General features: G+C 46.1%; 1 protein-coding gene across 5 annotated transcripts in view; it reads right to left on the bottom strand.

The window, feature by feature from the left end:
- CAPN13 (calpain 13) overlaps window positions 1–14,667 on the bottom strand; it is a 65,395-nt gene that overhangs the window by 13,115 nt on the left and 37,613 nt on the right. For all 5 annotated transcript variants that reach the window (XM_009686140.2, XM_068940109.1, XM_009686156.2 and 2 more), the window contains exons 12-19: window positions 13,450–13,610; window positions 11,554–11,590; window positions 10,020–10,082; window positions 8,912–8,969; window positions 7,707–7,774; window positions 5,946–6,014; window positions 4,584–4,662; window positions 1,353–1,469 (exon numbers count right to left, since the gene is read on the bottom strand). In XM_009686140.2, coding sequence (XP_009684435.2) covers window positions 1,353–1,469; window positions 4,584–4,662; window positions 5,946–6,014; window positions 7,707–7,774; window positions 8,912–8,969; window positions 10,020–10,082; window positions 11,554–11,590; window positions 13,450–13,610 — 652 coding nt within the window. The remainder of the gene's footprint in view (window positions 1–1,352; window positions 1,470–4,583; window positions 4,663–5,945; window positions 6,015–7,706; window positions 7,775–8,911; window positions 8,970–10,019; window positions 10,083–11,553; window positions 11,591–13,449; window positions 13,611–14,667) is intronic.

A 14,667-nucleotide genomic window follows, 5' to 3' on the forward strand; every position in this document is an offset into this window, starting at 1 on the left:
GGGCTCATCAGGCTCCTCTCCAGGATCCTGTTTCCCGCTCTGAATGGAAAAGGCATTGTAAGATCATGAACATTTCAACACTTGCTTGGCTCTAAACAAAAGTGCAATGCTGGCTGGAAGGTGTCAGGCCAGAATACCACAGCCCACTACTCATTGGGCCCTTAGGACAAGAAAGTTTCCTGTGCTCACAGTCAATAGAGCTACATATGTAAATAAAAAATAAAAAAAAAAGCAGAGCTGAAAGGAGGTAGGGAAAGGCAAGCGTCCCTTTACTACTTCATTTCCTCCAGTTGAATAGGCTCTGCAAAGAAGCTGCTGCTTTTGGCTGAGGACTCATCTCTGGCTATCTTGAAAGGATAAGCAATGATTTAATAGGACAGATTTTATCTTCACTGCTGCATTCACATCATTATAAAGGCGGACTGTCCTTTATTCCCATTTGGCACAGTTATCCTCTCCTGTAAAAATCCTATTCACAATGATTAGAAAAGTTTGAAGAAAAAAAAAAAAAACGTATTCCACATTAAACTCCCTGTAAAGTGATAACTGAAAGACTTGAGAACAATTTTAGGTACTCATTACAGACGGCGATGAAACTTTTAGTGATTCCTTTCCAAATGAATTTAAAGGAATTGTCTTTATACTGGCACTTAGCATGCAAGAGGATTTTTTTAATATGAGGGGGAAAAAAAGTTACTGCTATAAGACTGCTTTAGCTGTAGGAATTTCCATCTGCAGCAAGTGGCATACATAATCGTGGAAATGTGTGTGTTTAAAAGCTGTCTTTTTTAATGAAAAAAGTATTAAAATCAGAAAACATGCTGGCTTTCTCAGCTGCCTCTGCTGCACTGCCTTAAAACACAGTTTTAGAGTAGCGTCACTCACACTGACCCATTGACCATCGATGGCCCATAACACATCGGAGGTTAAAAGGAAAAAAAAAAAAAAACGAACACACTGACAAAAAATGAATGCTCATTTCAATGCACTGCTAAAACCCAGCTCGTTCCAAAGACGAGCTGGGTACCTGGGTCTCAGCTGCTGGTTTCATTTCACTGTCCGTATTTCGCAGGTAAGGTTGACTGGAAGGGCATCGATACAGAGGCAGGCGCAGCTTGTTTTCAGAGAACGAGTCTTAACGCACAGCTGCTCTCAGCACAAGGCTGCAGAAGCCGGGCTAAGCGCACCTTGGGCGGGTTAGCTGTTTCCGAGCGACTTTTGGACATGCATCACCACGTCCAGCAGCGAGCGAGCCCCTTGCGCCTGGGCAGAGCAGCCCACCCCCGCTCCCAGCCTGGCCACCGCGGTCCCCTCGCCTCCCCCGGACCCCAGGCCCCGGCAGCAAGGCTCACAGGTCATGGTCTCCAGGCGGAGCATGCAGCAGGCAAAGTCGGAGAAGCCGATTCTCCTGGTGGCATCACCGTACCGCAGGGCTATCAGCCGGAGGAGATGCTCGTTGATGGTCAGGCCTGCAGGTGAGACATGGAAGAGAGGGGAGCAATAACACGGGGGACGACAGAGGAGCGCACCCTAGAAAGAAGCTGTTCCTCCTGTGACCTCCTGTCTCCAGCCCGGTCTGCAGCATGTTCCCCCCCACCGGCCTGGGCACAGGAGCCTGGGGAGGGCCATGCAACACCAAAGTGCTTCCAGTGACCTCTTTCAACTGCAGCTTAGGTCAGCAAGCAAGAAATGTTGAATTAAATAATGCTTTGCATTTTTACCTTTTATTTTCTAGAAGAAAGGGTGATTTTCTTTGGCTCATAACCATTAAAGTTTGAGCATAGCATTTACAATACCACCAGTGCTTTCTGCTAAGCAGGGAGATATCGTGTGCTCAGGCTATTATGCAGTATTGCATGCCCACGATTCTTAATTTTTACGTTTTCCTCTTACATTAGAAAACAGCGAAGGGTGCATTTCTTTTTTATTAGCTAATTATTTAGTTTTTGTGTCACACTCCATTTGGATGGAAATTTGTATTCAATTGAATGAACAAAAATTGCCTTTTCGAACGATTCTTTTATTAGTTAAATAAAACTCCCCTAAATGTGCTGGCTAAATTTAAAAAAAAAAAAAAAAAGGGAGGGGGGATTTAAATATATTTTGCACTTAAAGCTGATTTACCAAACAAAAGAGAAGTTTGCTGCAGAGTGCTGGACTGAGGACTTCAAGTTAATGCATTTTCTGGACTTCAGAAGAAGGCAGTCTCATTTGCTCACCCCTAGCTTTTAGTGGCTCAGCCAGAAAAGGAAAAGTAGCTTTCTAGCTTTTTCAACCAATTGTGAACTTCTCAATTCTAAATGCACTCATCATGGAGCCAAATTAGGTGAATAATCAGGAGAAAGGAAAAAAAAAAAAAAGAAGGTGGGGGTAATGGTTTCTAGTGGAGGTGATATCACTGGTCATCAGGTCATATCACTGATGGAGGTGGATTAGCATGCCCACAAAATCTGGTTGCAGCCCCTGAGACGGAAAGGTCTCCAGCAAAGTTGCTTTAATTTCCTAAAAATTTTGTAAGCAGACATACAACGCTGAATATTGAAATAATGAAAATACATTTAGGCTTAAGATACATTTCAAATTGAGGCAAACCCAATTTAGATTTTTTTTTATTATTATTTAGGGGGAAAAGATAGTAATTACAAAATCCGATTAATGAAATTTCTTCTTTGATTCTGGTTTCACAATTTTAAACCACTGTCAAGAACCACTGTAGCAGCGAGCAACAATTCCTTTTCAACACTTTAAAGACCATGGAAATATACTAAGCTCTATCTAAAGAGCGGATTCCAGCAAAGAGCTGCTTAAGAGATGCTACACTCACACCTCACACTAGCAAAACAGTGATGATTTGGCATGGTGAGGCCTAGGATATGCCTGCTCTGAATTTTATTCACCTAGCCACATTTCTCAATTAACCTCTTTAGCAAGAGCGAGGTGCAAGTCCTCTCAGCTGCCAAAATATGTTTCAGTTACCCGCTGTTGCTTATTTCTTGCCTTGCTCCCCATACCTTTTGTCCGTTGGTTTCCTTGTTCCGGTTTTAGTTAAGCTTTACGATACTGGCTATACATTTCCCTTTTCAAATAATTATTATTTTGATGCATTTAACATTGCCAGTGAGGTGTTCATAAGTACCCTAGGGCAGATGCTGGTGCCTTTCAGGGCAGCACTGATAGCAGTGCAGGCACCCTGCTTTACTCTGGCTGAAGATGCGACCCATTACTATTGCCCTTCGAAGCATTAAGACAACAACGAAATGTAAGCACCCATTTCAGTGTTTTGCTGAGGAGGGATGGCCACCAAACTCTTCAGGGCACAGCTGGTTGAGAGCTATATTTAGATATATTAGTAGCTTTTCTCAGAGGTAGCACCAGCCTCACAAGCTCTTTCTGGGGCCACCTGCTCTTTCTCATTTAAAAGCCTGGGTCATCCAAATGCAAAGCCAGATCCGTCTGGCTCAGGAGCAGGCAAGAATGGGCTTATAATTTTATTTTTCCCCCCACACTTATAACCGCTTATAGCATAACATGTATTGAATTAGCCAGTTAATAGTTTTTTATTTTTTTGTTTTTAAAGCCCTTCAAATATCTGCACTGTTTTGGCTGCCAGAACTTCTCACAGTGCAATTTTCCTCCCAGTTTTACATTTTAGCACCTTTCTTACAGAATCAGCCTTGCAGCTTCCTTTGTTATCCGGCACATTAGTGCTGCTCTTCTCACGCCAATGCTTTCTGGCTGCCACCGCATCCCAGGATGCGGCACGAATGCCACCGCTCTGTTCACCTCTTAGGAAGAGGAAAATTACACATATATCCCCGTGGTTAGTGGCTTCTGCTGATAACCTTTTTGCATTGGGTTCCTCCTAGGAACGATACAACTGAAAGCTCCAGGTAGCCAAATGGGAACTTCTCTGCAGCAAGTTTACAGGTGAGTTGCCGTCTCCGAGACATACTTCACGCACAAAGCCTCTGGAGAGATGGCCCAGCTTGAACTAGCACGAAGAGGACTGATGTACTCGCTGGAAGTTTCAGCCTTAGTGTAGCCAACAGAGGTCAGTACAAACTAAATAAGAGTCTGTCACTGTAGCTTTCCTTCACAGACTTATTCACTGCCCTGGAGAGAGACTGCATGAATTCCAGTTTGCACCAAAAGGTGCAGAAATTGTCTGCCCCTTGCTCCTTTCCCCACTGTATTTTCTGTCCACGACCTACAGTGACTAAGGACAATCCAGTCTCCAGGCTCACGCTGACCCTAGGGTCTCTGTGCAGCTCTGCTAGCTTCCCTTCTGCAGTGCCAAACCTGGGTGCCACCGCACTGGTCAGTGCTCCTCCGCATCCCGCGCAGCAGGACCACACAGCAAGGAGAAGGCTTTGCACCAGAACTAACTTTCCATCTTGACTTACAGCAAAAAAACTGATCCTTTTGAGACAGGCAGCTCTGAACAGAGAGGTTATCTAACTGGCTTCTCTACACAGTCCAAGTCACTTCTTTCTTAAAGCTCTTTCTTCTTCCCTCTCTCCCTTTTCAGCCTTTCCTACACTGCCACAGGGAAGAAGAGAGCTGCTCAGCGCATCCAGACATACCTGCTGTCAGGATCGCACTCTTCAGTTCAGACACATCAAGAAATCCAGAGTGATTTCTGTCTTCCCTCTTGAAAATATCCTGTAAAACAGCACAAACATAGATTTCAAGCCTACATCTGCATTCCCCAAATTTAATACTACATCTAATCATGTAGGTTATTTTCCCTCCTTAATAAACAGACCATCCCAAAGCAGATTTGTTTCCAGAAGGAGCAGTAAATACACCCCAGCTCTTTGCAATACTGACCCACTGCTAGACACACATCCTAGGAAGTTTGTTCTCAGCCCTCCACCACTAATACTTTCCAGCAGTAAAGGCAACATCCTGTGCTAATAGATAGAAAGAAAGGGGTAAGGAAAAAGCAGAAGTTAAAAACAATTAGTCATCTCACTGCCCTTCTAACCTTTTTTTAGCATTAGCACATAAGAAATCCCACAATTTTAGGTGGATAGAAGCCTTTTGTTTTGCTCCTGCCCACAGGTTTATGCATGCAGAGAGCAAGAGAAATACCCACACCTTCGCTGACAGAGAGATACCATCCATAAAACATCAAGTAAGCCAGGAATCATCAAGCCTCAGAAGGGTGTGCAGCCATCTTCCCAGCACACCCCTGACCAAACCCCCTACAAGCCACACCTGCAGCCACTCTCAGTGGGAAGAGCACCTTCACTAGATGGGGAACGAGCACCACATGTGCCACATAGCCTCAGACCACCTCAGGTGGGATGAAATGAGCTTGAGTGGAATACCAAATTTCTTCCAGCCCACGCAGCTTTGAGGATTCAGGAAATCTTCCCCTCCTGAAGCAAGCCCGGAGGGAGAAGAACCTGACTCCGAGAAGCCATCTGAACTTAGGTGGGGCCCTAAACACCAAGCTATCATCCTCACTGCTTCCAGGCCTAATGCTTCTCCTGGAGCGGAGATGTCCCTGAAACCAGAGACAGTTTCATCAGACCCCATGCACTAAAAACTGCAGTGGTGATGAAGTGATGTTTTTCAGATGACTGCTTCTGAGAACTCATTTCAGCTCAGAAAGCTTTTAAAAAACTTCACGTGGTGGCACACAAACACAGAGAGTTCCATCACAGTCTGGGCCTAATGGGGCTTACAAGCTTTTCCCGCTTATTCCTCAATATTCTCCGCTTAAAATGCCTCAGCTGCTCATTGTGAGCGCTTTACACACCCCACCTAGTACAGTTGTCAGCCTTTGCATCAGAAGACAGAAATTGGACCAGCTAAGCTGCCCAACCCTTGCAATATGTTTTCCCACAGTTTTTTGATATCACAGAGTGCCTGCACCCTGCTCATGAAAAGCCCAAGAGTACAGTATTGGCAGAGAACAGAGGGCAGCCCACATGTACCGTGTACTTAGCAAGATGTCTCCAGAGGCTCCCAAACTCCTGCAGCGTGAGTCTTCCGTTAGAGTTGAGCTATGCATTTAGTTAAGAATCAAACAGATAACGAGAGCTGAACCTGACTATCTTCATTCCCCAGGATCTACCTACGACACAGCTTCATTCACAAAAAGAAAGAGAAGAGATGCAGTCTCTGCTGCTTGTTACTTTGTGTGTGCCAAGAACTTTTCTGCTCTCAATTATATTTAGAATTAGACTCACCTTTTTTGGCACATTGTACAGCTGCTCATAAACAGCAGTCGATTTGTATTTATATGGTGCCTTTAACCACAAAGGATCCTGCAGTGATTGATCTGGTTTACATTTAGGCACTGAACACGGCAACCTTTGGGAAGGAACGAGACCCAGTGCTCCAGGCTGATGTAGCTTGCGCATTTTGCAGTGTCTCTGTGCGCAGGGCAGTGTAGCATCAACCTTGGCTAGATCCTCCAAGCTGAGCATGCACAGAAGGAGAGCATGAGAGGCTGATCCTCACCCCTGCTATCAGTAGTTACTGGTAGCCCTTCAGCTGTACATATGCTGTAAGCAAGGAAACACATCCTCGCCATGGGCTGGTGTCAACAGACATCTTTCTGGGATGCTCTGAGGAATACATTAGGGGACTTCCTCACCTCTGTACATCGTCTAGATGTCCTATGCAGACATGCAACACTTCACTTAATGCAACGGGGATGGCAAAAGCTCTCTGAAAGCAAAACTCATCTCCAGTGAAATACAGGCAGACAAGTGCTACTGCCGTGAAACTTGGCTGAAAAAGGTTGTTCCTGTCTTTGCAGGCCAGGATAGGTCACACTGTATATGGGTTGTATGCAGCCCAGAGACGGACAAATCCATCTTGAATTAAAGCAGAGCAGTAGCTTTGCCAGCTCCTTGCACGTGCCATGCATTCACAGCATCCTCTTAGACTAGGAGGGCTTTGTAAAGAGGGAGAAATCTCTTTGGCTGGGTAGATGTAGCAAGCTGGTAAGAGAGAGGCACTGCCGATCATTTTTACTCATTCCTCAGTAGTTTGTAAAGGTCTGAAAATGTCTCAAACTTATTCCAAGGCATGGAAGAAAAGAGACAGCAAGTAAGCAAGCGAGAGAAAACACACCAGGGAGAATTTATGTTTTCATCAAGAAGCCCTCTTGTTCTACAACGGCCAGCAATGTATTTCCAATGTTGTCTTGTTAACAGTAAAAAGACTGCACGATCCATCTAAATAGGGAAGGTACACGCCAAAGGATGAACAGCCTTCCAGGCACACGCCTGTGATTCAGCAGTGACAGTGCCTTCCCCCTAACACCAGCTTTTGCTGGAGATGCTGGGAGAGCTAGCGCTTGGCTGCTGCCTTCAGAGGCAGGTGTGGGTGCAGCCATGGTGGGAGAGCCGAGCCGTGTCTGGGTTCTGTGCTGCCTCCTCACCCCAAGCTCAGCCTGGGACCCCAAGCCTGAGGGTGAACGCCCACAGAGGGGAAAATCAGAGGGACAATGTCTACTGGTAGCAGTAGCTTTCAAATTGGAGGCTGAGCTCTGTCTTTCAACAGAGATGCTCTCAGAGCCGGGGCACGCATGGCAAAGTCCTGCATAGACTCTGGAACAGTTATCTATTGAGGCTTGTGGCTAATATTTACTTGCAGGTTCTCACACTGGGATGCTCAGCTCAGCCATAACTCAAGGCAAGGATGGGCAATGCTGGGGAAGTTTATTGCTTCTGCTGAAAGGATACATCCATCAGAGCTAAAATGCCTCTACACGAATCGAAGCTGAATCTTCCTCCCAGGCTGGCCATTTCATCTGCAAGGATTGACAAAACAGAAGAAATCAGAGGGAGTGAGGGGGGTGGGAGAGGCACCATTCCCTTGCTGGCTGAGCACCCTACCTCCAGGTCACTGTTCAGAGGGAAGGGGGACATCAATCTGCAGGACCATGTTCCTGGAAAACCCCAGGACCTGGCTCAGGCTCTGAATCAGCAGAGAGGGCAACAAGTCAGGCGTAGATCCATGAAAGGAGCCTGACACATCTCAGACCTCAGCAATGCTCCCAGCCCCAAGGAAAGCTGCCCAGCTTAGACTCACAGTTACTCTGCACATCCTGCATCCACCTGCCTCCCTGATGGAAACTATTCCCTGCGGGAATATGGACCGATGAAATAGCAGTGATAAGAAAGGCTACTTATGCTGAATTAGCGAGCCAGAGAGCACTCTGAGCTTTGTGCATGACTGAACTGGTTTGAGCTCTCAGGCTGTGCCTGTCACATGCTGTATTTGGAGTGGGCAGGTCAGGAAGCGTGGGAAGTGCTGAGAGTCAGCCCTACGCATCAGCAGAGGAGCACTGCAGACCACAGTGGATCTGAGGGGGATCGGGATGCAGCAAGGAGAGCGGGGGACACAGCTGCCCAGTGCTGCGCTCGGTGCTGCAGCCCTGCCAGGGACCGAGCTCCTGCTGGAATTAGAGGGGCTGAAGCTGGTCGGGGAGGCTAGCAAGGGGCTGTGGGGTGTCTAGGAGAAGGTCATCATCGCAGCATGGGGCAGGGTAGGCACGATGTCACGGGGCAGAGGCCACCATGGCACTGCTCACAGACCATAGGGCAGAGCCAGGGGGAGAAGGTGCAATTCAGCAGTTGTGCAGGCACAAACACATGACTTTGCTGGCAGCCATGCACTAAAGAGTCTGTTGGCAGCTGGGCTGGGTTGCATCGCCCTCTTCATGTGAGTGATAGTATCTCTTTTTTTCTGGAAAAAACCAAACTGTTGTGAGTATAAAGGAGCCATGGTGGAGGCACTCCTCGTTCTTCAGGCTCCAACAGTGCAATAAGCCACACTGAGGATTTTTTGAGGAACATCAGGATACGGCTAAATCCTCTATCTAATTTACACTAGAAGAACGATAGGGAAATGTCAAAAGACATTAGCTGGGTTGTAAAAGCTTTACCTTGCAGGACCTCTTCATTAAGGAGTTGTTGCAGCTGTGAGGCATCAATTGTTGAGCCCTAATGCAGAATAAAACAGAAAGAGAGGTCTGTGACCATAAGGTTTTCTCCTGCTTCACTTTTGCCTCAAACTTCTTCACTCATGCACTGTGGTAGCTCAGAAGGAGCTCTGCTCATGTCAGAGGAGCTGCAAACCAAGCCCTCCATGCCGTGGGGCCACCTGCCATTCTCTACTGCCAGGGTCTGGAGGGAAGTTACAAGCCCTCCCATCACCACAGGATTGCATCTCTGCTGTCAGTGGTGATGGCAACGCTTGCCTACTTTCAATGGCATCCTTTTCACTGGCCTCAAGCCGGGGAGCTGCTGCTCCACACATACATCCGGGTACCTGAGTAAGTGAGCTGAGAAGACGGGCACTATCGCCTTCCAGCTGCCCGGTCCACCGTTGTACGAAAGTCTCCCTCCCCGTGCAAGACATTTCCAGTGCATTCTGCGTGACAGCCTGTGCCATTTTCACCTTAATGCATTGATATAACTAGTAACTACAAGAAGTCTATTGTGCAAAGACTTTTGGCGGTGATTTTTTTCCTCTTGACTAAGTCAAGGAGTTCTTTATAACAGTTTATTAAACCATTAAAAGCATCTCTGTGAACACAAACAGTTTGGCTCAGAAAGAGCAGGAATCAATTACTCAAACATTGCCTGATGTCTGGCTTCCAAATGCCGTAAAGACAAATGGAAAATGATGCTGATGAGAGGAGGGAATAGATGAAGCTTTCTAACTGCTTTTTTGTAAAGAAACAAACCAAAGACAAAAAAAAATACACACATGCAATCCCACCACCAGCACCACCACAGATCTCCACTCCTCTTCTGATATATGGGGCTAGCCAGTCTCTTCCAGCTCAATGTCCCATTTTTCTGGGGATTTTGGCACAGGAATTAATACTGTTTCGAGGGTATACACTTGAGGATAAACACACATTTCCAAAAAAATATTTTTCTAAGTGGATGGGTATGAATAATGATTAGGGTTTTTTTTTTTTTTTTTTACAAATCCACATGCCTTTTGTGTTTTTATTTTTCATCAAGATGTTGCAGATAAGGTACCTGATTAGCGTATCTTAGGAAGATAGTCTTATAGAGGCTGTCTTGGTTGAGTCTCAGTTCATCCTGGATCAAAGAAAAGGTACGCACGTGAGTAATTCAATTATTCAGGGAGCAGCTCAAGATCTGAGGAGCATGACAGAAAACAGGTGGGATGGAGTTCAGCAAGTAAATAAATGAGAATAGACATACGAGGCCTGATCTTGACTGACAGCCATCAGTTGAGACCCCTGGCTCAAGGCCCAGGAAGATGCACCAAGAAAGGTATAATGAGGTGAACAAACAAATACAGCAGCTGTGGATTTTTCCCTTCTCTAGTCCCTTTTAAGCACCCTTCTAAGGCAGGCTTGACTGCACCTGAGTGATGCTGGGGAGTCTGGGACAGCCAGGTGACGGGGGGACACTTGGTGGAAGTGGTAGAAAGCAAGTAGGATGCTCAGGTCCCAGCCCTGTAATCCTTTCTCAGACAGGTGTATTCCTTCAGCTCTGTGCGAGATAATTCACACCACTGAGGCCCACTTGCTTGATCAGGAGCGGAAACAATGGGTGCTGTATTTGTCAAAGGTAAAACGTTGGTTAATGACACCGGGCAAATAAACTGACAGCTTTTCAGTGGAAAGGATAATAAACCACCATTTACACTGCCTCACTAATGGGCCTTAATTGCAGGCTGGAAAATGAATCAAAAGAAAAGGACCCAATTTTCCCTTCTCTTGAAGCAGTTTTACATCTTTGGCTTCAAGGACCTGCACTCAGGTTGCATTACTATAAATAACAGCCCACGCAGAGGCACAGTTTTGCAAGCAACCCTAGCTTCAAGCGTCAGGAAGACAGCAGCACAGCATAGACTCAGGCTCTATTGAACAGACTCAGGCTCACCCAGTTTTCAGGTGCAATTTCCCTTAGGTCTGTAAAGATATCCTGGTGAAAAATCAGAAGAAATCTGCTTTGGGCCTAGCCTGTGTGATCTCCTGTGCTTAATAAGGTGCAAGCTTGAAATGAAGTCGTTCCTACAGGGAGAACATGTATGCCCTCCATCTCAGGTGTGGCTTCTTTTTAAAAAGGGTCAAACTCACGCTGTGACTCTTCCATCAGTTTCCCCCTCTCTTCTCCCTGGATACCCATTTTACAGGCCCTGGAAGAATTTAATGTCTTTGAAATACTCTTCCCCCCTGCCACATTTGGTTGATCAATAGGTTGTAAGGCAGGAGGGACAGACTGACAGGCTGGCAGAATGACCGTATACACTTTGTTTCCTTAAGAAACCAGGTTATGAAAGAGGAAAATGTGAAGAGGAAGGGCTTCGGTCTGAATCCCAGAGAGGCATCTCAGCTTGGCCACCCTCTCTCACAGAAAGGTAAGGGTGCCAAAGCTGGACTCAGGACAGGTACCAGGCAGTGAAAGGAGACAAGCACAGAGCAGTGGCTGTTGTACAGGGAAGGGAAGGAGAGAAAGTTTCACTAGAACCTGGCCATGGTAGCTCCCTGGGAACCATTCACCACCACCAGTATCTAGATCAGTTTTCACAGCCTCTTACCTGTGGCAGCACTGGGCTGAGTGGGAAGTCTGGCTCCCTAGAAAAGAGTTACAAGAGTCACACTGGGAAAGAATGGCTTTTTTGGAGCGCTGCTTTGTAGATGCGGTGGGAGGCAGGCACAGACAAGGACCGCTTCCCCTGGTCCATGGTCCAGCCAGGTGCCCAGCACTCAAGCCTCCCAGGCTGTCATAGTTCAGTCACACCTGTAATACCTCTCCCAGGTTTCCCTGTGCAACCACACATGAGCAGGTCTGAGTCTCTGACCTCTCTGGCACCATTACCTTCCCTGAGCTGCCCCTGGCAGGGGCCAGCAGCAGAGAACGGGTGACTGGTCACACCATTGAGCACGCCAGGACTAATCTTGCCAAGCAGAAGCAAGGATTGCTTTACCTTGAGCCACACAAAAAAGTCACTTGTTTTCCCTTTACCTAGTTCAACAGTCATGACAATAAAATTGAACACTTCCTTGAATAAGAGCATGCAGGCTATGAAAACGCAACATGTTTTAAATGTTTGCAGATTACATAAAATTAAGCCAGGGGCATCATTCCTACAGCTGCTACTAAGGCTGACTCAGTAGCAGCCTTCAGCCTTTGAGGTTTGCTTTCAGTGAAGAAATTAGGCCAGCCAGAGATCTGTGAGCTTCCCTGAGCTCCCTGTAAGGTGCCAGCCTCCAGACAGTGAACATAGTGCCACACATGGTAGCCTACACAGCACCCTCTCAGCGTGTAGTGCTCGCCCTCCCTTCTCCTTAGTACGAGCCATGGTGCCATAACTACGAGTAGTAGTTGCGCCTACCTGCTTAGGGGACTCTCGCAGTCCCCCAAGACAGTGTGAAGAGCAAGGCCCAGACTCCCGATGCTTTCTGAGTGCTAAGCATCCACTGAGACCAGTGGGAAGGGGATGCAGTCTCCTTAGGGCTGCCCTGGAGCTTGCCCATGAATGTGTGTAAGGGTTGGAGACTTCCCTGGAAAAAGCTACCTCCCAGAGCTGAGCTGTCCTATGCACGAATCATCACACTGAAGTCAGTCTAGCCCAAAGGACAGTCTTCTCATATTTATTTTCCAAAACTAAGCAGTTGCCATAGTTGATTCTGTGATATTTTTGTCAGAGGCCAATGCCCAGGAAACAATCTCGTTATTAAGATTAGGCCTATCAGGTAAGCTCTGTTATCACCTCCACTATAAAACTTGCTTGAAAGCAAGCCACTGTGTATCTGACACGTGAAGCTGTGTGGTAACGCTGAGCGCTGCAGTTTCCTCCTTTAGATAAAGCATAACCAAATGTTTACACAAAAATCTGGTAGAAGCTGTTTACTAGTATAACACTCTTCCATCAGACTTACCCTTTAAGGCACCTCTCGTACACCAGTCCTACCAGCCAGTCTGTGTAATGACTTTACCCAAAGTAACTGGGTCACAGGATCACAGCCTTTCACTGGTCTTTGCTTCTCCACCACCCTGAGGAGAGTGGGGATCTGATCCTTACGGGGTCCAGCTGGCACAACAGTTATGACACTACTTAATGACTGTTAGGAAAAGCAAGCTCTCAGTCCTCCTTTCCTTAAAGAGAGATTTCACTATGAGCTGGCAGGACATATCTCACAACTATTGCTCACTTGTGCGCCCTAGGAAGTGTGGCTGTTTGTACTGAAGATGAGACCCCTGATGACTGCAGATGAGCTATTACTCTGTTCTGCGGTGGCCACCCCTACACATCTGATTGTGTACATCTGATTCCCCTCAACAGGGCACTTAACGCTCAGCTTTGTCTTCCCAATGCACTTCTAGAGAATGCTAAAAGCAAATTGCCACATTAGTTATCTTGACATTCAATTGTTAAATCCTGGTACGCTGTAAGTCCGGGGCCTATAAGGAGTACTTATCATCATCTTACCCATTGTAGTCTTGATTCTTCAGGAAAATTCGTAAGAGAAATTCAAATTCTTGGTCTTCTGATGCAACAGGAATGACAGCATACGTTCCTGGGCTCAGGATAAAGTAGTTGGTCACATCTCGGGCCAGGGCAAAATCTTGTTTCAGAACCTTGGAATTCTCCTGAAACAAAAATATAGCTGGCAATCCACCCCTCCATGTCAGGAACCAAAGTAAATCAGTAAGTGTACTCACAGCAGTCTTACATTCCAACAAATCTCTGAATCTACACTGGATCTAAGATGCCTTATCCTCCCTAGTGGCAGGCAAAACCTGCCTAGGATACAGCCTCTACCCCAGGATGCATCAAAACTGCGCAAGGGTGGAAGAAGTGAAAGAAATAGAAGGCAAAATAGGAATGAGTCGATTTGGAATCAACTTCAATTAACACGCAGCAGACTGGAGTTCATCAAGGAACCGAGGACGAATACAAAACTTCCTTTGAGAAACAGTATGACCCAGACTGGTCAGAAACTTCACAAAGCATCTCACCCAGATGTCAAAGCTTCAAGAATCTCAACCCAAATCTTCTACAAAGCGTTGTAAGAAAGTAGTATAGCCTCATCTTTCTTCTGTTATTCCAGTGTTTTTGCTGAGATGAAACGAATACAGTGTAGCAGCTATTACTATGATGACATGTAAAGATAGCATAATAAAAAACCCTTACTAAACATATTCCCCAAAATATATCAGGGTGTATAAATTCCATTTAGAATGGTTATACACCGTGGCAGAGTTATTTATGAGCCATGCCTTTGGGAGAAAATAACATAAAAATGCTATTCTGGGAGAAAAAAAGATGACTACTGTTACAGAGGGGTTGGGAGGTGTATAGACTGCCAAGCACTATGGGTTAGATCTTCAGCTGATAGAAACGGGTGGTGTTGCAAAGGAATAAATGGCACAAAATCCTTTTTTACTTTTGGGTTTCATTCCACATTCCTTCTGGTAAAAAGCAGAAGCAGATTAATATCTCAGTGAAGTCAAAACTGGTGAGAGATAAGAAATAGGCTCTCTACATTGCTCAGCTCTATCACACAACATTAAACTTCCCTCACAGCCATGTATTAGTGTTTCATGTCTATATTTAATCAAAGGCTTCCTAGAGGTATCAGATACGTCCATTCAGTTTTGCATCCTTGCCTGCACTGTATTCCCCTCTCAACCTGCCAAGGGATAA

The sequence above is a fragment of the Struthio camelus genome, chromosome 3, assembly GCF_040807025.1.
Source record: "Struthio camelus isolate bStrCam1 chromosome 3, bStrCam1.hap1, whole genome shotgun sequence".
Classification (NCBI taxonomy): domain Eukaryota; kingdom Metazoa; phylum Chordata; class Aves; order Struthioniformes; family Struthionidae; genus Struthio; species Struthio camelus.